Here is a 24,167-nt window from a genome sequence, read left to right on the forward strand (position 1 = left end):
ACCAAGTAGTATAATGCAAAACAAAATGCGGGAAAAACAACTCATGCAACCACCATTAATATTTAAACAGCAGTTGAGTCAAGCAACGTTTAACATTCAAACTCCAACCAAGTTTACCTCCCAATTCGATGCTACAAGAACATTCACATACCAGCAGCAAGAAAGTCGATAATGAGCTTAATCAACGGCCCATCTCAAGCAAACAAATGGAAACGGGACATGAAGCGTATAAACTTTAACAAAAACATAACCTGGGAACACGCTTTCTAACAATTTGTGCCGATCTTGCTCATGGCAGAGAGCAGGTGCTGATCGATCTTTCCTGCTGCATCAGACGAGGACATTGGGTTTCACCTCTCCGTGAAACAGCACCAATCAGAATGGGTATAAATGATGGTGACACGAAATACAACAGGGGTTAAATCCTGATGGCTTACACTGTTATAAGGTTGAAATTTCCAACTGGACAAAGTTATTTCTAAAAATAATACACTATAAAAGTACACAGACGAAATTTTCTGAAGGCTTTGTGGACAAAAAGAATAAGTTTTTGGTGAAGTTCTGGACTTGTTTGTATCATAAGGTGTGTCGCTTCTATTACTTAATTAAATGTCACCCGTCTGGATCCAGCAACTGCAGGTGATCAACAAACAATGTAACTGCCATCGAACCCAGAGTGAGGATAACAGTAAATAAATGACAATACCTTATATTGAACATTAAACACAACCAAAGAATTGTTCCAAGAATGGTGCTGTAAAGACATTAGAGGCAGGTCGTTCGAGCTTCACAGATGAGATGTGAAGCTGATATTTTATGAATCTCTGAAAAATGATACTGAAGACGATCAGTTCCAAGCTATGATGTGGAACACTACTCCAAAAAAAACAAGTGGGGGCATGATTGATGAAGCATAAAAGTAGCAGAAGACACAGCTCACATACCAGTAAGAAAAGCACAACGTCCGCAGACAAGACAACAGATATTCAACCCTCCACACTTAGGAAAACAATTGTACAATATATCACCTTTCTCCATTAAACTTAGATGAAAACTCAAAACTGATTAATTAACTTATTGCAAGAAACTTAGATTACTTTAGACTGATCGATTAAAAGGACGTCAAGCAACTAGGAGGTGTTTCGACTTTGTATTTGCTCATGGATTTACATCTTCCGCTTTCATTAAATACTTATCTTATGTTAAATAGAACAGAAGATAACAAAAGATAAGGGGGGTTAGAACATACAGCTAATTGGGTAGTGATTTCAGGATTTGAGTCTATGTGCCAATCTGGTTCTAATTGCCTGACAAAAGATGTTCGTCCATTCTCCGTGCCGCAGAAAAGAACCTGCAAGCTCACTGAAGTTAAAGCAACATGTAGGCACTAGGCAGATGAAAAAATGTAACATATTTTCTAACTACAATAAGCAAAGTCAGCTTACAATCAGAACAGGAAAGTTTTTAACAATAATGTAATGCACGTAAAATGCACATTAATTTTCCTTAGCTACATAAGCGCATAACATTTTTTTCAACTGACAGCATCCAATGTTGATTCTTCCAAAAGACAATCCACTAAATCAAGTAGTCTCCAGATTATAACACAGAGGATCAATATATAAAAAGAAAATAACTGAAAGCCCACAATTACCTTATCTTTGACTAAGCCACCTGATGTAAAAACCCCAGCATCTTCCAGTGCCACAAGGACTTTCTTCTGCAATGACAAAAAACTAATTGATGATCCTGGAGTAAATTGTGCCGTATAGAAAACACATAAAATGAAATATACGCCACATAATGACAAATGACCAACACACAACAAAATTTTGAGTCTTGGTGATTTGTTCCCCATTTATATAGGATTGAAGAGATTGTTTCTCTTCTAGTTAAGATGGTTGACTACACGAGACAGAGCTACTAAAATGTCTCAATAAAAAATTATTGAAATAGGACTTTTTATGTTTTATGTTTTCTCTTTTCTGAAAGTTAGAATAAAAACATTTTTATCAAAATTCAAAAAAATAAGAAGCCTTATGTTTTGTTCATGTCGTCAGCAATTTGAACCCATAATTATAAAACCAAATAAATAGAGATTGTTTCAGAGGACCAGATTATAGATAAAAGATAGTAATTTTCTGATGTGAATAGATAAGCATCATATAATCTAGCAAGTGGGTGAAACTAAATTCAAGTGATTAATAACAGAAACTGGTAAAAATTTCATAGTAAGAAAACCCCATAAATAAATGTTTCTGGAAGAGACAAAGAGTACATCTAAATCTGATGTAAGAGCACAAAGCATAAGCTGGGAACAAAATATGATTCCAGTGACACAATAACAAACATGAAGAGTGAGATGTAAATCAACATGATGGGTTGCAAGAGGTTTAAGTTCTTCACTTATCACAGATAACGAAATCAACATTCAACTGGAAAAAAAGACTCCATACGAAAATAAATTACTGGTAAACAAGGAAAAGATAAATCTTTACTTCACTCTCATCGTCGAGCACCCTTTCCATCAGATAAAGATCACAAAATTTTGTGATCTCAAGTAGCACCTCCAGCACAGATGATCTTACAGTCGCTTGTTTCTGAAAACAAAAACCATTAACCGTGAGATTCAGTAATTTTGTACTCATGATTTTCACATGTTATAGACTTGAAGATGAAGGCAACAACCTGTAGTTCCTCGGGAGTGCTCTCCTCAAGAACAACACCAAGCAACCTACATGTTACCTGCACAATATATGTAATGGAAAGAAAAGTTGAATGTGATTTACATGGGATTATGGGAGTGATTATTTAATATATCCCGAACCACATTATTGACGTGTCTGACTTAATCAAAAGTTTGATAAAGCTCATACAAAACTAGAAAAAGACTCCAATGATTGAAAGTTCAGTAAGCACACAACAGATATCAAATGCACAGAACAGAAAAGGACATTCTTCTTGTATCAGGAATGTGTCCTGGTATTGCATTTGGGTAGTGATTGGTCACACTGCCAACGAAAATCAGATGATATAGCATTCGAATCATACCTTCCTTCCATCACTCAGTCGTTGCCTAACAATCTGTCCGAGGGTTGGCTGCAGTGGGATGAAGAATGTCACTTTTTCTGTTTACCAACAACACATAACTGAAACAAAAGATTGCGTGCCTCGGGGTTCGAGTTCACCGTGATGTGGCCTTTAAAAATTTCTGTTTATTTATCCATAAAAAAAGTAAAGAAAAACCTACCTTTACAGGCTGAAAGAACTCATCGATAACATTCTGGGTTCTCGAATCATCTGTAGGATTGATAGCCCCCAAGGACGAAGCATTCACTGTCTCAGCAGTACTAACACCAGAACTACTTGCTGGCGGAGCTTGCCGTTTTGATTGCCTTCTTTGAGGTTCACTAGGTACTCTCAATAATCTCCAAGTAAACACTAAAGCAAGTGTTAGCCCTGCTATGGCCCCAACTGATCGCGAATTCTGCAACACATTAGACATCATTTGGCCAAACATTCTCATCTTTTATCAGCCAAAACAATTCCAAAGCAATAACTCAGCTCCCAGTTTTAAAAATTATCAATAAAAACACTCCCCCAGCTATCAAATTTAGTCATTTTTAGTACATGATAAAATCAACTGATAATCAATAACAATCCTCCAGCTATCAACTTTAATCATTTTTATCCATAAAAAAAATTAGCTGATCCTAATTTAATATAAATCGATATACACACTCTCTCTTCAAGCTATCAAATTTAGTTTCCAAAAAATATCTGCCAAATTCAGGAATTCTAATACATTTAATTTAATATAATTAAAATTAAGTGATCCTCATTCCTCACTTCGCAGTTTACAACAGTATCCAATATTGGAGAATAGCCCCAAAAGAAGATGGCTCGAACCACAAATTCGTACGTGAAAAAAGATAAATTAAAAGAATCAGCACTAAACAAAACGATGCTCGATAATTAGCAAAAAAAAGGTCAAGGAGAAACAGGGAGGGTAACAAACAATAAAATGAAAATTAGATGAGAGAGCATCTAAACGCACCATGTCGCGGGGGAAATTGGAAAACTTGAGAGAGAGGAAAGCTCCAACACGTTTGATCAACTGCAGAAGATCGTCCTTGGAATTATCAGCCATCACGATTTCGCGGAGATTTATGCGCTGCCTCTACCAATTGATCAAAAACCGATTGAAGCCCTCTTTGCTAAGTTGCATTTGTAGGCTGTAGCTGAAGAATTTATTGCACAGAGGCGAAGGAGAGCAGATCGAGTGGGGTCAATTTATTAGTTCTTTCACTTTGTTTTGTAATTTTTCTCAAAAAAAAGTTTTACTAATACTTTTATTAGATACACTTTGGTGAGATCACACAAGTTCTATTGACATAAATATTTATTTTGTTTATAATACTTTATTATAGTAATATTCTATGTAGTTTTTGCTTCTTTTTTTTCTCTTATCACAATCCCAAAAAATAAGGGAACCTTAACCGATTATACTAATTAAACAGTTAATGAGGACTAGCTCAAAGTGGAAATCGAAGTATGACGACATTTTATACTCATAACATGAAATGCTACTCTTTGAAGAATTGGTTTCAAATATCATATTACATGATGTTTATTCTTTGACCTTGCGGTGGGTATAAATTAGTCTTATTATAGATTAGTGTGTGAGTAGTGGTTCCACTCTTAATAAATTCTTGTTTTAAAATAAAATTACTTTAATTTATAAAATCATACTACTACAATTTATTAATCGAAACCTTGAGAATATTAAAAAAAGTCATATTATAATTATAACATTCTAAAAATATTAAGAATAATCATTCCTAAACACATAGCACGGGTTTGAAATTTAACCAAAATATTCATAACCTTAATATTTCATTTATACACATGTTTCAAGAACATCACCCAACTTTGATTTGATAAAATATATCATATATTGATAGAAACATATAGTAGTAAAATTAATAAACTCAACTGAAAACATATTACTACAAATTATGCAAAAAGAAGAAAACAAAATAAAATGCAACTATGAGTCGACTAAGAAGGGTGGTGGAGTTGGTGGGTCTTCCACAGGAATCTCGGTGACGTCGTCAACGGAGATGGTAATCCCCGGGCCCGGCAGGCTCTCGGCGATGCCACTGCATAGCATCTCCTTCTCCAAGTGCTGGCAATAGCTCTCAAAGACTCGAGAGCTGACAGTCACGTTAAAATCTAACAAAAAAAGTAGCTCTACTTCTAGTTTATTCAATTCCGGATTGCTCACCCCTCCTACTCGAGCGTAGAATGCATTGTTGTAGTGTCTGCAATATCATACATTTATTATAAGTACCTAATGTTTTCTAATCAAACAAAACCCAAATTATACCACCGATTTCAACCTAACAATCAAGTCCAATTATAATCAAAATTCTCACCAAACTGTAATGGAATACGAAAAACTCACTCATCATCGAGTATTTTGGAAGCAATCATGACGCTGGTGACCACCAAGCGATGAACATTGAGCGAAACCACGAGCGAATCCGGATAGCGGTGGAGAAGCCGATCGATGTACACGAACGCCACCACGAAGCACGACGGACTGCAGCTGGTGTACTTGTAGATCCGCTCCACGTACTTATCCAGCCCGATCGCCGGCGATCGCACGCCGTGGAACGCGCTCAGGCTCTTCCCGCCGCCGCTCAATTGATCGTTCCGAGCGACGAGCTTCTCCAGCACGCAGGAGAGGACGGTGAGGACTCTCGGAGTGGTTGACGCGTCGTAGCTGCTCGGCTCCGTCAGCCGCGGCTGGTGGTGCCGCCGATCTCCGCCGGATAACATCTACAGTGGCGTTGTGAGGCGGCGGTGGGGGCATTTTGGCGGTTTTTATCGGCTGTGGTGTGGAATTTGGTTTGAGCGAAAGGCGCAGCTGCGACGCGCTATCTTATCTGCTGTGGGATAATTATGTGCGCCCACGTTGCGCTAGCATCCGCCGTTTAAGATTTGAAAATTTACATATTATTTTGTACTCCCTCCGTCCCTCTGTAACTGAGTCGTATTCCTTTTTGTCCCTCTGTAGTTGAGTCGTATTCCTTTTTTGATTGTTTCACTGTAGATGAGTCATTACCTATTTTAGCAAAAAATACCAACTTTTCTTCTCTCTTACTTTATTTTATCTTCATCTTTCTACTTTTTACTTTTCTACTTTATTCTCCCTTCATTTAACTCACTTTTAACATAATTTCTTAAATCTCGCGCCGAAAAGAAATGTCTCTACTACAAGGGACGGGACGGTGGGAGTACTATGGAAAAATATTTTCCTAGTTGTTTTTGGAAGGTACGCACGAGTGTTCGAGTACATTTCGTCCTATTTTGTCGTTGCCCCGCATATATACCACTTTTAAATTTTTTATTCTAGGATTTAAAAAAAAAAATAATACAACTACACTATTTATCTGAGTATTTTTTTTACTCCCCCATCTTATTAGAAATTTTGAAACGTGTTTAATGTAAAATTAATAAAATAAAAGAGATAGAAAGAAAAATGGGTTAGTGGAAAATGAGTCTCACCTCCATAAACAAAAAGAGATTTCCTAAAATAGAAAGTTTCTATTTTTCATGAACTGACTAAAAAGGAAAGAGTTTCTATTTTTAGGGAATTGAGGAAATAGTAAAGATTGATTAATAATTTATCAACTAAGTTGTGTTTTACTATTATTTAAAACAAAAAATTTATTTTTATCTACAAATAGCATAGTTCCTTCAAAGTTCAAACCAAAAATTTTATTTGTATTTTTTATTTGAATTATTCTCCATTTCCTATATCACTTAAAGGTTACAAGTTTTGCAATGCAAGTGTTTTAAAATGCAACTGATCTAGTAAAAGAGAAAAAGAAAAAAAAACAGAGGAGTAGAGAGGAGTAGTATTAGTTGATTATGAAAGTCAGTAGTATTTACTATTTATATAGCAGAAGTATTATTAAAATGAATATTTGGTATGAAAAATAGATAAGACAAAATATGATAAAATCATAAGTTTTGAATACTAAAAAAATAAGAATGCATGATAAAATAAAAGTATAAAAAAACTATTATTATATATTTTAGATCATTTTATGCGAGATCATTCTAAATGGATTAGTTATCCAAGCAAACATAAAATAATGTAATAATAATAATGTAAATGCACTAGTATTTATTGGTGCACAACTTTGTGGATGCCTTCTACTTAAAAAATTGTTCAAGATTTTGTATGTACATTCTTCAATAATGTCGATTTTTTGGTTTCAAACGATCTCAATTAATATTCTACTCACTAATATAAGTCGTCAAATAATGTCTATGAAATACTCAAACTTAAAACTACTACTACAATAATTATGCTAAGTAAGAATGTGTATAAAAACTAGTGATATTTTTGAATGTGTACAAAAACTAAACTAATTTATTTCAAGTAATATATAGATGTGTAGTTTGGGCATAAATTGGATATACCACTGCAAATACCAATACTGAAAAAAGTGTAAAAATATATATTCGGCATCTGCTTCTCCAACCGCGTCCTGATTATAAGCCTCCCTTGAGCGAGTTAAAAGGTTAAGGTTGTTGTCCACCTCATCATCACTCCACATCGCTTCACATCCCGCCACGTGTCGCAAGCCCACAACCTCGACTATAAATACCCACTACTCTAAAGTCACTGTTCTTTCCCCTTCCGAAATAATTACTGCTGCGCTAAATGGCTCATCACTCCCACTTTTTTTTTCATAATAAAGATTTCGGCTGATCCCCCATTCTTAGGTCATTTTTTCTATTTTCCAATAAATTATACTACTAATTGTATACACATTTCATGCATGATTCAATAATTGCAATGTCGATGATGAAAAATTCGACAATTTTGTGATAAGATAATTTGAGAGAGAGAGAGAGAGTTAGATGGCTGAGTGTGAGCTTTGCAGGGCGGTGAGGGCGATGGTTTACTGCAAGTCGGACGGCGCCGCCCTGTGCCTGAAGTGCGACAGCTACGTCCACTCCGCCAACGCCGTCTCGCTCCGCCACCTCCGCTCTCTAATCTGCGACCGCTGTTTCTCAGAGCCCGCGGTTGTACGCTGCCTCGACGAGAAGCTCTCCCTCTGCGAGACATGCGACAGTGGCGGGTGTGCCCATTCCCGCCGCGCAAAGCACAACTTTTACAATGGTTGTCCTTCCGTCACCGAGCTTTATAAAATGTGGCCGCTCACTCTTGAGCCCGACCAGGAATTTGGTGATAACGAGAATGAGATTATGCCGTTTGACACATGGCCAATTCCGTCTCCACCTCCGCCACCGCCCCCACCGCCTGAATTTCTGCCGTCCACGTATGGCAGGGAGTGTGATATCATGTTTTTCGATAAGGTACATCCAATTTCATTTAAAAACATTAAAATACTAATGAAATGGAAGACCTAATTAAGAGTTGGTCTGCTTTGCAATAGAATTGTGGAGAAACTATGAAAGATTTATTGATTACTCAAGAGAATGAGGATATGTGTAGTGTTGACATTGATGGGATGCCATTAAGCTTTGGTAGTGCCTATGAAATGTTTCAAAATACTCAAGCAAGATTTCCATGTGATGATGGAGGATTAACTGCACTGTTATTAGAGAACAACAATTCTATGGCAGAATCCAACATCACTCATGAGGTATAAACAATTGATTCCTCATCTTCTTACATCTATTTCAATCTCACATGATTGATAGTGTAATAATACTAGTGTATGAATTAGGCGTCAATGCCAGCACAGCATGACTGCATTGGGCTGCAGACGCAGCCGCCTCCGGTGGGTGGGACAACGAGCTTGTTGCAGGGCATAAGCTCGGGCGTGCTCATGAGTCCTCCTGAGATTGGCCTTGGGTTTGGTGCGAACGGGCAAGCATCGTCTAGCTTGCCTCTGATTAAGGGGGAGAGTAGCGTGTCTGAGTATCAAGATTGTGGGTTGTCACCGTTGTTTCTAACGGGAGACTCGCGGTGGGACTCAAATTTTGAAGCTATGAGCAGCCCGCACGCGAGGGATAAGGCGAAGATGAGGTACAACGCGAAGAAGAAGACACGGACGTATGTCATCTTCTTGAATCTATTTCGATTTTGCAATAGATGGATGATGCATTAATGGTATAACAATTTCGGCTTATGTGTGGTTTTCTTAGAATATTTCAATTTTCTTTGCAGAGGTTGATGATTCAATAATGATACACACTTATCTTGGCTTATGATTATTTCAATATTTGGTTAGATGATTCATTTGTGCTTGTTTTGGCTTATAATGTGGTGTTTTGCAAGATCCATCATTCATTTTGTGGAGAACATAAATGATGCATTAATTAGTACTACTATTTGGTTTGGCTTATGAATTGTGATTAATTTTTCAATTTTTGGGTGTTTGATGAATGTAGGTTCGGGAAACAAATAAGGTACGCGTCGCGGAAGGCTAGAGCAGATACAAGAAAACGCGTAAAAGGCAGATTTGTGAAGTCGGGGGGAGACTTATGAGTATGATCCCGAAGGAGCACTGCATTATCAGGCCTAGCTAAGGGTATTCTGAATTTTTTTGTGTAGAAAATAACAGGACTTGTAAAATGTGGCAATGATCGGAACGCAGATCAGGCTATTGGGCCGCAGTGCCTGGACCTCGCGGGAATTCCTCATGACACCAGGTTAGTTATACAAAGATCATGTGTAGTAGCAGTAGAGATGTTGATGATGATTTTGATATGTACTAGTTTTGGAAGATGGAGTTGGTGTTGGTGTTGAGGCTATGGTGCGCATGAGAGAGATTGAGAGAAACGAAGAAGAGCAAAGGTATCTTCTGTACGGCGAGAAATGTCATATATAGTGAGACCATAATCTGATATTTCAATAATTTCTTCAATGTTCTACTATGAGACTACACACAACAAGGAAAGGGATAAATATTTTTTTTTCTGTATGGAAACCTGAAGAATATTTTGTCCCTTTTTCTTTTGGGAAAATGTCAGCATCTATTTGACATTCCATGTAAGAAAAGATGAAATCGGATTGAGATTTTGTTAACGTTTCGTGTTAATTTCATATTTTAATTAGTGAAATTGATTTTTAATTAACATATTTGGCATGCATAAAACAGTTTAGTTCATACTATATCAGAAGCACCACATCGAACCGGTACCAGCCTTAAGAAAGCTATTGTTTCACATTTTAGCTGGTATAATAAAATATGGATGTGAGTCATATGTGACAAATATGGTATGTTGTGTTACTGAAATGAAATACTACGAGATTAGAATAAGAAAATCTATACGGAGAAGTTTTGTCAAAATAATAGGAGTATTAGTATTTTTTTAATAAATTTTGGGAAAGGAAAATAGTTTATCTATTTTTGTTAATTAGAGAAAGTGAAAATGAAAAAGGTTTTTGAAGATAATAGGAGGAGTGTTATATGGATTTTTAAAAATAAAATTAGAGAAGTAAAAAGATTTTATACATATATAAAAAGGGAATTTTTTAAGAAATAATATGAATAAATTAAATTGCAAAAATGGGAGTATGTCTCTTATTTATTAAAGGTTGGAAGTTTTCTCTCAAAATAAATATAAATAAGAAGTACGTATTTTGTTAGATTTAATTCATTAGCTATGAATTGAATTATAAGTGTAATAAATGTGTGTAACTTCTTATTTTGTAATAATTGATTTCAAAATTCTAAGTTTAATTATGTAGTAATTCTTTATATCCTCAACTTATGCTTATAAAAGGCTTGGAGTGGTACATGGATCTTACGTCAAAACATTTCTTCGTTCTCTCATTTGCTTTGTAGCATCTTAGCTTGCATTTATGATGATTGTATTGTTTGGTTCTCAACTCGAATCAAGTTCCCTACTACAACAACAGAAGCAATATGCTTCACTACTCTAACAACAATAAACTGTAAGCCTGAACAAAAATGATAACTGTGATGGGAAGCAGTGGTTCCAACAAAATCTAAGTTGTATTTTGTCATGTATTTTCAGCGTCTGAAGAGAAATACTCCATGAAAGACGATGGAAGGTTGGGAAGAAGAATGAGGTAGAGAGAAACAGAGAGGAGAGAGATAGTTGACGTGGAATTTTATTTTGTTTACTTTAAGCCACATCAGTTTTAATTTTTGGATCAGGGAAAAAATCATAAAAGTATTTATATTCAAAAAATAAAGTTTAGGAGAAAAATCAGAAAATTGTGATATTTATAGGCAAATAACCCTTTTCATTTCGCCGTTAGATACAATTTCACTTTGTATTTAATTATCTTATTATTTTCTATGAAGTAATCAAATTATTTGATGATTATAGTTACCATTGCTTGTCATAAATATAATAAGGCTTCTATTTGTAGAATTCGAAAATTATCACTGTAAAAAAGAAATTTCCGAAATTATCGATTTAAAAAATAGTAAGTACTAAAATAGAAGTTTCCATAATTTGATACAGTCAACGTTTTTGATAATGTATAAGAACATTATAAAATGTCAAATGTAACGACGAAATTGTCAAAACAGGCATTTAATTTAAAAATTGGTTTTATGCCATACTATCTTGTGGCTGTGGATGATCTCTTCATCTCCGACGCTATTAGTATTTTTTTAATTTTCAAACTTAGCGTTATAGCTCAAATAGGCTTCCACTTGATTTGAAGAGTTGAAAGGATTTACCATAATACCCTCTCAAAGTCGTAGTTGAGAACTTTCCAACTTCTAGAATTGTGGTTCATACATTCTAGAAATAGAACAAAACTGGATTTCAAATTTCAATTAATTCAACATGATGATGCGAATCTCTTTTTTTAATACTAAGTAATAAATGACATCGCAAATACGCACTTAAACGACTTGGCCTGGCCTGAAGTTGGATACTGGGTGTGGAGGTGATAGTTTTTTTTATAAAATTTAATCATAATTATACTGTAACATTCTTGTCGTCGGCTTAAAATTAATCACGTGACATTTTTTATAGGTTAAGTAAGGTATTTTCCATTGTTGAATGCAATATTGATAACATAATGCTAATAATATGGGATTTAAAGTGTGTTTATATTCAATTTTTTCTAATAAAAAAGGAAGCAATTTACAGCGATAATTTTATTTTAACAGAATATCTTCATCCATATAAATGACTGTATATTTGATATGGTGCATGTCTGCCAACCTCGAGTTTATAATTCATTTAAGCAGTAATATGAACTAAGAAAAGTTCTGGATTATACAAAATGACACGAAATGTAAATGCCTAGAATCTTGAATCCTTCTTAAGACTTCAGATTTAGGTAAAGCAACACTACAAATTCAAACCTAAAAAAGTCAGTATTTTCAACTATTAGAATCTATCATCTCAAAAACACACATATAAATCCACAATGCTCCAACCTCAAATCACAAATCAAAACATGGCTTCCCATATCTCTCTCTCACTCCTAACCCTCTCTCTCTCACTTTTGCTCCAAACCACACTCTCCCTCGACCCCCTTTTCACCATATGCCCCACCTCCCAAAACTACACCGCAAACACCCCTTACTCCATAAACCTCAAGACCACCCTTGGCCAGCTCTACCTCAAGACTCCTCCAACGGGCTTCGGCCAGGCCGTCTCTGGCCCTCCCGGAGCCCGGGCCTACGGCCTCGCCCTCTGCCGCGGCGACGTCTCTGCCAAAGACTGCGCCGCGTGCGTGGCAGAGGCCGGGCCAGCTGCCCGGAGCCGTTGTCCCAGCAACAAGGCAGCAGTTGTCTGGTACGACAACTGCTACCTCAAGTACTCGGACAGCGACTTCTTCGGCAAAATCGACGACCGAAACAGATTCTACATGTGGAATCTGAGGAATGTGAGCGGTGATGAGTTCAGCCAGAAAACGAGGGATTTGCTGAGCGAGCTGGGGGGAGAGGCTTCGGAGTCGAAGAAGATGTTTGCGAGTGGGGAAGTGGAGTTTGATGGGATTGGGAAGATTTATGGGATGGCTCAATGTAGTAGAGATTTGTCAAAGGCTGATTGCAAGAAATGTGTAGATGATGCTGTGGGGGAGTTACCTTTGTGTTGTGAGGGGAGGGAAGGTGGTAGGGTTGTTGGTGGGAGTTGTAGCATAAGATATGAAATCTACCCTTTTCTCAATCTTTGAGGCTTTTATACTTCATCTCATGGAATAATAGGTGATATGTTTGATTATTAATGTATTTTAGCAGATATACATGCTCTAGCTAGTGTGGAATAAGATATGATATGTTTGATTATTAGATGTTTTTTTAGCAGATGGTGGTCACCCGTCCTTTTTAGGGTTAAATAAATACTGGTGGTCGCGACTACTGGGACTTTAAGAAAGGATAATTTTCTAGGATTTCGATAAAGAGTTTGACCAAGATAATTAATATTCAAATAACGAGGGAAAATCAGAGTAAATGTCCAAGCTATAAATCCAAAGTCAACAGTTATCATAATTAGTGATCCAAGAGTGAAAAGAGGTTCAACAACATAATAGAAAAAAATAGTCATAATTCAGCAGAAGCATTCAAGAGTAAGAGTGACGCCATGTATGAAGACACGATGCCCCTCAGAGTTCAAAATAAATCCAACAAAAATTAAGGTTCGACTCAACACCACCCAAGCTCGTCGCCGCTCAACCTGCACATAAAGAAAACACATGCAGGGCTGAGTACTATAAAATACTCAGTGGACTTATGCCGAAAACATTTTAATAGTTACGCCATCCATATCATAGTGAACTCGAGTTTTGCATTTAGAAAAGAATATCATCGAGTATCACAAAATAATTTCGTAGACTGGCTAGTCAAAACAATCTCCTCACTTTCTCAACAATCCATCAATCACAACATTTCCATAGTGCGACGAAAGTGTGGCCACACTATTTGCCCACGAGACCGACCGACTAGCAAGGACGGCTCCCGATCCCAACTGTGTAAACTAGCCTGATAGGGTTTGCGGCCCTGCTCAAACTCGAATTCGTTTATATAGTCCTATAGTCTGATGGAGCGAACTCACAAACTAGGCATCAGACAACATAGCCCTATAGCCTAATTGAGCGAACTTACAAACTAGGCATCAGGCACACAACATCATCAAAACAATCACAGGCATGACATAACATTTTAAACCACCCTTATAACCGTAATCATAATTTCAAAATATAAAAGAGTTTAGGAAACAAAGCTCACCTCAAGTGTTTAATCAGAAATTATTTTCTTTACCTTGATATCGCGTCTCGCTAGCAAGGAGTCACCTTTAGCATTTAAATAACACATAAATCAACACAATGGATCAAGCAATAATTAAGATGCATGCATCTTAAGGCTTCGATTATTTTTATCGATATGATTATAAAATTTTTCCAATTAGAACTTTGGTTAATTCGATTAACATTTCGGATTTACCATTTCAACTCCCACACTTATTTTAAAATAGCCCAACAAGGAAGAAAAACAAAGCAGCTGCCCAACTTAAATTACTGACTCAAAAGAAAGAAAAGAAGTGGCAGCCACTTGACCACTTCCTTAACACCAATAGCTAAATAAAATAAAATAAATCCCATTTAATTACACGCACCCTCTCCACTCCACTCCATTCCATTTCATTTCAAAGTCAAAGACCCAGATTAATAAAGGGAAAGAAATAAAAGAATCAACAACTCACACACACCAAATCTCTTCACTCTCCGATTCCCCGTGGCTGCCGACGTCTCTCCGCAGCGCCGCCGTTTAGAAATCTGCTGCTGCGGCGCCGCTCCAGCAGCCCAGATCTCACCCCGAACACCCCGCAAGATAAGATTTCATGAATTAAGGTTCGATTTGTTAAAAGTTCAATCTTTTAAACCGGTTTTGTTTCGATTACCCGATTAAAAGATGGGTTACAGATTTTGGTAAAACGGTAGTGTAGAGTATATGGATGCAAATGGAGTAATTAAGAGAGGTGTTACGATTCCTGCCCGATCCAGCTAAGATCGCAACGCACAACCAATCGACACAACAACCAACCACACAATCAAAACAACAAACAATTAAACGCAGCAATGGAACGAGATAAACACTGAATGTAGATTGATAATGAGATCAGAGAAACAATGCAATAAGTAAATGATAACGAAAGCAACACGATTAAGAGAACTGATAAAATGCTTCGGATCCTGGATCCTCAGCCCAAGGTGCTCACGCACACATTCACACAATTTTCATGACTGAATAACAACCGCCCTTTGCCTTCTATTTATAGCTACACACTCTCGCTGAGTCAGCTCAATTCCTCCAGCTCATATTAGACGATTACACTCACTCGTCGACATGGCTTATTCCTCTCCACCTCAGCTTGCTCATTGCAACAAGAGGAAAGAAGAATACCGTTCTTGGAATTTGGTTGATAAAGGGATGCAGAAGAAAAACTCTTCTTGATTTGTTTGGCTCTTGCAAATTTAGTTGTTGGAGAGAATTTTCGCAGATGGTAGAGAACACAAAGATTGATAAGTAGCAGTATAACAAAATCGTGTAATCATTGGAAATAATAGATTTTTGGAAGATTTGGTTACCGTCAATGAGAATCGAATTTGGGGTGGAAGGAATTGGATTAGATGGAATCCCTTAATCCTCTGCTATCTCTTGTCTTCTCGATTGTGAAAAGAATGTGTGAACGGCTAGAGGAGATTAGGGTATATGATGGTTGGGCGAATTTTTGATGGTAGTAAATGCAGGTAATGAATATAGATCACGACACAAGGAATTACGTGGTTCGATTTACTGAAGTAAATCTACGTCCACGGGAAGAAAGGAGGGCAAGATTGTATTGCTTGATCTGGTTTTCCAGCTTACAAATACAGACTTGCTATATGATATTTTATGTCTAGAGAGCTCCCTTTCTCTTTCTGATCTAAGTTCTATTTATACATTGAACTAAGATCGTGGCTTGCATCACCACTAACTAGGTCGTGGCTTGCATCACCACTAACTAGGTAGTGGATGTCGTGGAGGCCATGAGATCCTGCATGGGTCCACTATCTCTTTGTTTGGTTCGCTATCCTGCATGAGTTGACACCACTAAATAGATCGTGTAGTGGAGGTCGTGGAGGTTCTGCATGAGTCCACTATCTCCCAGTTCGGTCAAATACTGAGACCGAACTTCTGAACTATTGCCGAGCAGCTTTTGCCGATCTGAGAGTAGAGCTTGATTGGTCGGCTTTTACCGAGCTGTAGGCTGGGGCCGAACTCTTTGGTAGTGCCGAACTGATTGGTTGGCTTTTACCGAGCTGTAGGCTGGGGCCGAACTCTTTGGTAATGCCGAACTGATACTCTTCCTTGGGCTTTGGGCTGATGGACCGTCACTGCTATTGGGCTTGTTTAGTACGTACCCCATCACTACCCCCCCCGAAAAGCGAAGTGAATCACTTCGGCGAAGCGAGTCACTTCGGCATTCTGGATAAAGGTACGGGGGAGGCTGACGTCAGGGGACGTGCCTTGCGCGTGACTGCATTAAATGCGACAGTAAAATCCGGCCGTTGAATCCTGAAAAGGTGGGATTCGAAACGGTGCGATGATTTTGAAATCTTCTCCGAATCTGATAAATACGTCCTTTCTTCATCATTTGAACACTTTTGCTATTGCTTCTTCTGCATTCTCTCTCTTTTGCGTAAAAATTTCCTTCCACTTTCAAGAATTTCTTCAGAATTTCTTCAGACTTTTAAAGAGTAAGAACCATGTCTTCTTCTTCTTCTTCTGAGTCAGGTAGCGGTAGGAAAGGGGGTAAGGGGTCTTCTAGCCGGAAAGAATCCGGGGAGAAGACCGTAGAGTATTTTCACAGCATCTTGAGTAAGGATACTGTGATATCCTTACACGAAAAATATTTTTTTCCTGGGGGGAAGGTTGCGATTCCCGACGACCTTCATAGGGCTGACTCGCCGCCAGAGGGTTACGCCACCGTTTATGAAGCCGGCTTGGAATGCGGGCTTCGTTTCCCTCTTCCCCCTGCCTTTGTAGAGCTGCTAGATTTTTTTCAACTCCCTTTAGGTCAGGTGACTCCGAACTCTTGGAGGCACTTATCGGCCTTTGCTGCCGAACTGCGTAGGCTAGATAAGGATCTGTCTCTGAGGGCAATCCTTAATTTCTTCCAGTTTAAGAGGAAAGGATCTTGGTTTTACTTGATCCCTTTACAGCCTTTTAGGGCCTTCTGCAAAACCAAGTGGCCAAAGTGGCAACATCGCTTCTTTTTTTATAATAGGACAGCGGCTCCGGGCTTTCCCTGGAGAGGGCCGAAGTCCGTGATTCCTCATCCTCGGTTAGAACCGTTGGACGAGCTCGAGGGCGAGCTCAATAAGATTCCTATGATTAGGAAGCAGTACCTGGAGTCTGAGCTCGTCAAGGGCGACTTCGTGTTCGACTCCTCGTCTTCGGACGAAGAGACTGAGGGTGAGGAATTCTTTTTTATGCATTACTGCCTTGACGACGAAAACTAACCTTGTTTTCTTGCTTTTTGGCAGTGAACTTGCTGAACAAGATTAGTCGCAAATCCTCCGAATCTAAGGAACCGGAGAGGCCGAAAACCACCAGCTCGGCGTCTGATGCCGAGAAGAATCCGAAGAGGCAAAAGACCTCTTCGGATCCAAAGAAGCCGGAGTCGACTTCGGCAAGTAGGAAGGGGAAGACCCAGAAGCCCCCAAGAGCGCCGGAGAAAGACGTGGTCTTGGCGCCTCCTTCGGAACATATCTGTGAGCCCTTTTTATGGCCCACGGACTTCGCCGAGGTGAATTCTCTTCTTGATTTTCTGGGCTTGCTTTTTTTTCTGTATTTTGTGTGGCCCCTCGGTTGACTTTTTCCTTTTTCCATTTTCAGAGGAATGATATGCTCTCCAAGCTCGTCGCCGTTGAACTCTCCAAAGCGTCCAACGATTATGCTGAGATGCAGAGGAAGTTGGCGGCTGCTCGTCACCAGGCCGAACAGGCTAAGGCAGACTTTGAGAAGGCCCGAGCTGCTAGGATCTCGGCCCAGGATGAAGCCCAGTTTGCCAAAAACCAGCTCGTCATCCAGCGAGAGCAGACGAAACGGAGGGATGCTGCCGCCGTGGTTGCCCAAGGGGAGGTTCTCCGTGCTTTCGCGGAGAAACTCTTTCTGAGCAATCAATTTTCGGCCTTTGTCGGTGATCTGCTGAAACTGATGACCGATAATGCCGAGCAGGGGCCCGAAGTCGTCCTGCCGCTGTACGGCCGAGAGATAGCAGCTCGTCTCCAGAGTCTGCCGCTCCTTGAGGAGCTTGCTTCGTCCTCGGTCCTGCTTTCTGCTGACCGAGTTCGTAGTTGCCGAGCTGACCGGGATGAGAATATGGAGGCTATCTTTGCCTCCTTAGGGCCAGTTTCACCCGCTCCAATTTTCCACGGAGAGGGTGAAACCGAGCAGCTTGATCAGCAGACCGGAGACAGGCAGGCCGAGCAAGAGGTGCTGCTGATCGGTGATGGGGGCACCGAGCAGGCTGGGGGGAGCAAGGAGGCCGAGGCTGAAGCTGAGGCAGACAAGGAGAAGGAAGCTGAACCTCACCGAGGAGCCGGAGACGAAGCTGGCGGAGTATGATTTCGTCTCCCTTCTCTTAGTTTAGTTTCTTCCTTGTTGTAAAATGGCCTTGAAGCCCTCGTGTAAAAATTTTTTCTTATGAATGAAAAAATTCTTCTTTCTGCACTTGTGTCTTCGTATAGCTTTTCGTACTCTCTTTTACTCCTGTTGTGGTTTACTACCTGCTCAGCAAACTGAAATGCCGAACTGACATAGGCTGCTTTGTATTCTTAACTCTTAAGGAGCTGGAGGTACTTCACTGGAAGCAGCTGTACTCTTCCGCTTTAGACGAAGCTGAGAAAAAAGTCATAGCTGACCAGATGAAGAATGACGAACTCTTGGCTTGTTTAGTGAAGCTGGAGGCCGACAATAAGGACTTAGAGTCCGAAAAGAAAGATCTGGAGGCCGAGCTGAACACTGCCGTCGCTGAGAGGACTGCGTATGAGGATTTCATCTGCAGGCGCGGGGGAATGACCATCTCTGAAGTTCAGGAACGAGTTGACGAACTGTGGGAGGAATATCACGTACTCCGGAGGAACAATGCGCTGGAGAGCTCGGCTTGCCAACAAGTCGTGACATCATTGAGGCGCTGGGCTTCTCGGTACGACATCATTCTTTCCCGGCGTCCCTCAATCGAGAGATTCCTTAGGCATTTCCCGCCAACAGATGTTCGCACTCCAGCTCAAACCCCTGATTCACTTGCTCAAAACCCTACTCCAAGTCAGCAACGAACTCAGGAACAGCCGGAAACGTCAAGACGAGAACGGACTCAGGAGCAACCGGAAACGTCAAGACAAGGACGGACTGAAGTTCGTAGAGGAGCTGTGATTATGAGTGAGCAAGATCAACAAATGCTTCGTGAAGAGACTCTTCGCCGCCGAGGTGCTAGAGCTTCCCGGGCTCAGGGAAGAGGCGGTAGGTCGATTAGAGCACCTCGTCGACCTGCTTATTCTTCAGCTGCCCGGAACGCCCGAACTCGGCTTCACGAGGATTTTGTGAATAGATGGCTCAACTTTAGCAACCAGGGACAGTAGAATAGTCCTTTGTAATAGCGTAACGCCTTCTTGTAGGGCAGCGGAGTTGTATGCCGAACAAGTTTTAATAAATGAAATCTTCATTTCGCTTCTATCACTGCGTATTTACAGCTCAGCGAAAAAATTTCATCGTGCTCGTCCTCGGTCTTATGAAGTAAACTTCTTTGACCGGACTCGTCCTCGGTCTTATGAAGTAAGCTCCTTTGACCGGACTCATCTTTGGTCTTATGAAGTAAACTTCTTTGACCGGACTTGGTCCTCGGTCTTATGAAATAAACTTCTTTGACCGGACTCGTCTTTGGTCTTATGAAGTAAACTTCTTTGACCGGACTCGTCTTTGGTCTTATGAAGTAAATTTCTTTGACCGGACTAAGCTTGTGTCCTAATTTGGCGAGTTTTATCGCTCGGATCGGACTTTCCCTTGTCCTAATTTGGGGATCGGACTTTCCCTTGTCCTAATTCGGCGAGTTTTATCGCGTGGATCGGACTTTCCCTTGTCCTAGTTCGGCGAGTTTTATCGCGTGGATCGGACTTTCCCTTTGTTGCAGTTCGTTTCAGACGAACTGCTTGTTTCTTAAGCTGAATTGTGGTCTTGTATCCTCCTTAGAAGCTTGGACTCACAATCGTTGGTTTATATATGTTCTAAAAAGGGGATCAGCCTTCGAAGAACAAGATACCTCAGTAACATTTGTAAGAGACGACACGCACATAGACAGACAAAACGCACATAGACAAACATGAAAAACAAGTAAAAAACAAAGAAAGCACATACCCCTAGGACTGAACTAGACACAAGACTGACTGACCGGACTGTCTCTTACAAATGGAACTTCTTGAGGTTGGAAATGTACCATGTTCGGGGTGCTTGTTCTCCTGACATGTGAGTCAATTTGTAAGACCCTTTGCCGAGGACTTCTGACACCCGATATGGACCTTCCCATGTGGGTTCGAGTTTGCCCAGCTTTTCTGCTCGGCTTACTTCGTTGTTTCTCAAGACGAGATCTCCCACTTGAAATTGCAGCTTTTTCACCCTTTGGTTATGATACCGGGCTACTTGCTCCTTGTACTTGGCTGCTTTTATGCAGGCCAATTCTCTTCTTTCTTCGGCCAGATCTAGTTTGGCTCTCAGTCCGTCATCATTTATTTCTGAGGAGAAATTTAGAGTTCGAGGACCCGGAATCACGGCTTCAGTGCCGTACACCATCGAGTTCGGCTCCGTTGTGACTTCGGTCATTTCGCCTGCCTCTGACTCCGGCTGCTGTGATTGCTATGCTTGATGGTGCCGATCTGATTGCTCGGCACTTTTAAGCGCAATCTGCAAACACTCTTGCTCTTTTTTGATCACCTCGGATGACCGCTATCCCTCCTTTAGTGGGGAAGGAGTTCGGCGAGGAAGCCTCTGATCGCTATGATCGGGCTTCTTTTTGTCTTCTCTAGATGAGCTGTCTAAAGACAGTTTTCGACGGTCTGCCTCATCGGCACGAGAAAACTGGTCCGCAATGTCCCACATCTCTTGAGCTGTTTGCGGACTGCATTCCACGAGCTTTCTGTAGAGAGCTCCGGGTAGGATTCCATTTTGGAATGCCGAAATGACAAGTAGATCATTGAGATTATCTACTTGTAGGCATTCCTTGTGGAATCTCGTCATAAAGTCGCTGATCTTTTCGTCGCGACCTTGACGTATAGAAAGCAGCTGAGCCGAAGTGATTCGGGCTTCCGCTTTCTGAAAGAACCTCCTGTGGAAAGCATCCATTAGATCTCGGTAAGATCTAATGCTGCCTTGGGGGAGGCTATCGAACCACCTTCTTGCGTTCCCGATAAGCAGCTCGGGAAACAGCTTGCACATATGGACCTCATTGAGACCCTGGTTCGCCATGTTATACTGATAGCGTCCCAGGAAGTCATGAGGATTCACTAACCCGTCATAAGTCATTGACGGAGTTCGGTAGTTCTGTGGTAAGGGAGTTCGGGTGATATCGTCCGAGAACGGAGTCTTCAATGCTCCGTACATGGCGAACCCGACATCTCTTCGGTATGGAGGAGATGGAGTTCTCCTGTGATTCCGGTACCGAGGAGGAACAGGAACATGTCGGGGTTGAGGATTCTTCTTCCTGGAAGACACGGCACTACTGCGGTAGTGACTTTCATGTCTGGATGAAGAGGGAGAATCCACCGTTTTCGTCTCCGGCTTTTGGCTCTTTTGCAGGAAAATTAAGAACTCTTCCTGCTTCTCGGCCAAAAACAATTTGACAGCCTCGTTCAAATCGGGCTGCTGGGAAGACTCGGTGCGATGAGTCTTTGAGCGGCTTGTTCCTTCTCCGTGAGAACTGGAAGTAGATTTCTCCCGAGGCTGTTTTCCAGACCTGCGGGCTGGACTAGCTTCCTCAGGGTTATCACGAACGGTATTATGGGTGTTATGTGATCTGGTATGCATTTTTTTTTTTGGGGTGGAAAAAGGGTCAAAAATTCGCTTTATCACAAATTTGGTTCTCTGTTTCCCACAGACGGCGCCAGTGATGGTTGGGCGAATTTTTGATGGTAGTAAATGCAGGTAATGAATATAGATCACGACACAAGGAATTACGTGGTTCGATTTACTGAAGTAAATCTACGTCCACGGGAAGAAAGGAGGGCAAGATTGTATTGCTTGATCTGGTTTTCCAGCTTACAAATACAGACTTGCTATATGATATTTTATGTCTAGAGAGCTCCCTTTCTCTTTCTGATCTAAGTTCTATTTATACATTGAACTAAGATCGTGGCTTGCATCACCACTAACTAGGTCGTGGCTTGCATCACCACTAACTAGGTAGTGGATGTCGTGGAGGCCATGAGATCCTGCATGGGTCCACTATCTCTTTGTTTGGAGGTCGTGGAGGTTCTGCATGAGTCCACTATCTCCCAGTTCGGTCAAATACTGAGACCGAACTTCTGAACTATTGCCGAGCAGCTTTTGCCGATCTGAGAGTAGAGCTTGATTGGTCGGCTTTTACCGAGCTGTAGGCTGGGGCCGAACTCTTTGGTAGTGCCGAACTGATTGGTTGGCTTTTACCGAGCTGTAGGCTGGGGCCGAACTCTTTGGTAATGCCGAACTGATACTCTTCCTTGGGCTTTGGGCTGATGGACCGTCACTGCTATTGGGCTTGTTTAGTACGTACCCCATCAGTATAAAACCGGTTCTGGAGTAGCGTATTTTGGGTGATTGATTTACAATCAATTGGGAATTAAAGACCGATTGACTGATTTAATTATGGATGAAATTTTGCAGATCACGGGAGGAGTAACGCGTGAAATCGTGAGGAAGATGCAGAGATTGATTTTGGCGCATATTTTGTTGGAAGGGATCTTTTGGGCTAAAAAATTTTTTAAATTAAATTGGGCCGGAGACCCTTTGTGTTTTAATTAAATTGTGTAGCTCACAATTTATATTTCACATGGATTTATTTTATTTATTTAATTTATCGGATCCAACACAAAATTGAGTCCAATGAATATTCCTCATGGAAAGGAATTATTTGTGTATACAAAAGTAATTCTGTCAACGCACGTTCAAACCCTATATCAAATTAGGTCACAAGAATAGCAAATACCCAAAATTTACTCGCCAATTAATCCACAGACGCCACGGCGCTAAAAGCATTAAATGCAAAAGTTTTAGGGTTCGAAAATTAGGGTTCAAAAAGTGGGACGTTACAATTAATCTCGTGTTTGATTTGATAAGTTAGTAATTGTGTTCAGCATAATACTATTGTTTACTAAAATTTAAAGTTTGATAAGTTAGTAATTGTGTTCAGCATAATACTATTGTTTACTAAAATTTAATGTTAAATTACATGTAACAAAACTTTTACTGTTAAATTAATACATCAAGTAGCAACGAAAGACATTACCATTTATCAAGTTATTTAGGCAAATAAAATGCCTAAAATCTAAAATATTTTAAGATGTCTAAGTAGGGTTATCAAGTTATTTAGGCAAATAAAATGCCTAAAATCTAAAATATTTCAAGATATCTAAATAGGTTTTTGTTAAAATGACAACACATATTAAAATGACACTGTGACATCACCTATCCAACAATATTATAAACGCTAAAACCAATAGTATAAACGTTAAAACCAATAGTATAAACGTTAGACAGCGTATTGGATATTGCTGGCCGAGAAAAATTGCTGTCTAGCGTGTTGGATATTGATGGCCTAGAAAATTTACCCTTGAGCATTTTTTATGATTACCACATGGCAGCTGATTATTCGTTCACATGTACAAATGATTGGCTAGGAATGGTGGTATGGTGTTACTTTAAGAGGTGTTGTCATTTTAACGGACCCCTATCTAAATATATATAAAAACAAATATCCCAATAATCTACTACTCCATCCGAAAATAATGTACAAATTCAATAATTTAAAACTAGCTGCATGAAATCAGTAAACAAACATTAACTGTATGATTTTGACGTTTAGTAGAAATAAATATTCAATACTGTCAAAACTATGGGGATAAAATTTTCCAATTCTGTACAATATCAATTGCAATTATTGGAAAAAAA

The 24,167-nt window shown here is 39.8% G+C and overlaps 5 protein-coding genes across 6 annotated transcripts; 3 read left to right on the plus strand and 2 right to left on the minus strand.

Moving 5' to 3' along the window:
- Positions 1-41: 41 nt before the first annotated feature.
- On the minus strand, positions 42-4,309 carry LOC121804672 (peroxisome biogenesis protein 22-like). Of its 2 annotated transcripts, XM_042204302.1 has the most exons (9): positions 4,058-4,304; positions 3,251-3,487; positions 3,052-3,099; positions 2,689-2,745; positions 2,499-2,600; positions 1,655-1,720; positions 1,250-1,351; positions 707-824; positions 42-633 (listed from the first exon to the last, which is right to left on the minus strand). In XM_042204302.1, the coding sequence occupies exons 1-8, from the start codon at positions 4,148-4,150 to the stop codon at positions 720-722; spliced, it is 810 nt and encodes a 269-aa protein (XP_042060236.1). In that variant the 5' UTR covers positions 4,151-4,304; the 3' UTR covers positions 42-633; positions 707-719. The 2 variants fall into 2 exon arrangements, with proteins under 2 accessions (XP_042060236.1, XP_042060237.1); XM_042204303.1 differs by lacking the exons at positions 42-633; positions 707-824 and adding an exon at positions 831-999 and having other exon boundaries at positions 4,058-4,309.
- A 557-nt stretch (positions 4,310-4,866) lies between these two features.
- Positions 4,867-5,934, minus strand: LOC121802973 (cyclin-U1-1-like). Its single transcript, XM_042202669.1, has 2 exons — positions 5,468-5,934; positions 4,867-5,324 (listed from the first exon to the last, which is right to left on the minus strand). Exons 1-2 carry the CDS (start codon positions 5,842-5,844, stop codon positions 5,051-5,053), a joined length of 651 nt encoding a protein of 216 aa, XP_042058603.1. The 5' UTR covers positions 5,845-5,934; the 3' UTR covers positions 4,867-5,050.
- A 2,007-nt stretch (positions 5,935-7,941) lies between these two features.
- On the plus strand, positions 7,942-8,634 carry LOC121803714 (zinc finger protein CONSTANS-LIKE 10-like). Its single transcript, XM_042203340.1, has 2 exons — positions 7,942-8,400; positions 8,605-8,634. Exons 1-2 carry the CDS (start codon positions 7,942-7,944, stop codon positions 8,632-8,634), a joined length of 489 nt encoding a protein of 162 aa, XP_042059274.1.
- LOC121803474 (putative zinc finger protein CONSTANS-LIKE 11) lies at positions 8,591-9,874 on the plus strand. Its single transcript, XM_042203136.1, has 4 exons — positions 8,591-8,690; positions 8,775-9,103; positions 9,442-9,702; positions 9,769-9,874. The coding sequence occupies exons 1-3, from the start codon at positions 8,664-8,666 to the stop codon at positions 9,536-9,538; spliced, it is 453 nt and encodes a 150-aa protein (XP_042059070.1). The 5' UTR covers positions 8,591-8,663; the 3' UTR covers positions 9,539-9,702; positions 9,769-9,874.
- Positions 9,875-12,442: 2,568 nt separating this feature from the next.
- Positions 12,443-13,348, plus strand: LOC121803715 (cysteine-rich repeat secretory protein 38-like). Its single transcript, XM_042203341.1, has one exon. The coding sequence runs from the start codon at positions 12,443-12,445 to the stop codon at positions 13,163-13,165; it is 723 nt and encodes a 240-aa protein (XP_042059275.1). The 3' UTR covers positions 13,166-13,348.
- The last annotated feature ends 10,819 nt before the right edge of the window (positions 13,349-24,167 follow it).

The sequence above is a fragment of the Salvia splendens genome, chromosome 5 (assembly GCF_004379255.2).
Source record: "Salvia splendens isolate huo1 chromosome 5, SspV2, whole genome shotgun sequence".
NCBI lineage: Eukaryota > Viridiplantae > Streptophyta > Magnoliopsida > Lamiales > Lamiaceae > Salvia > Salvia splendens.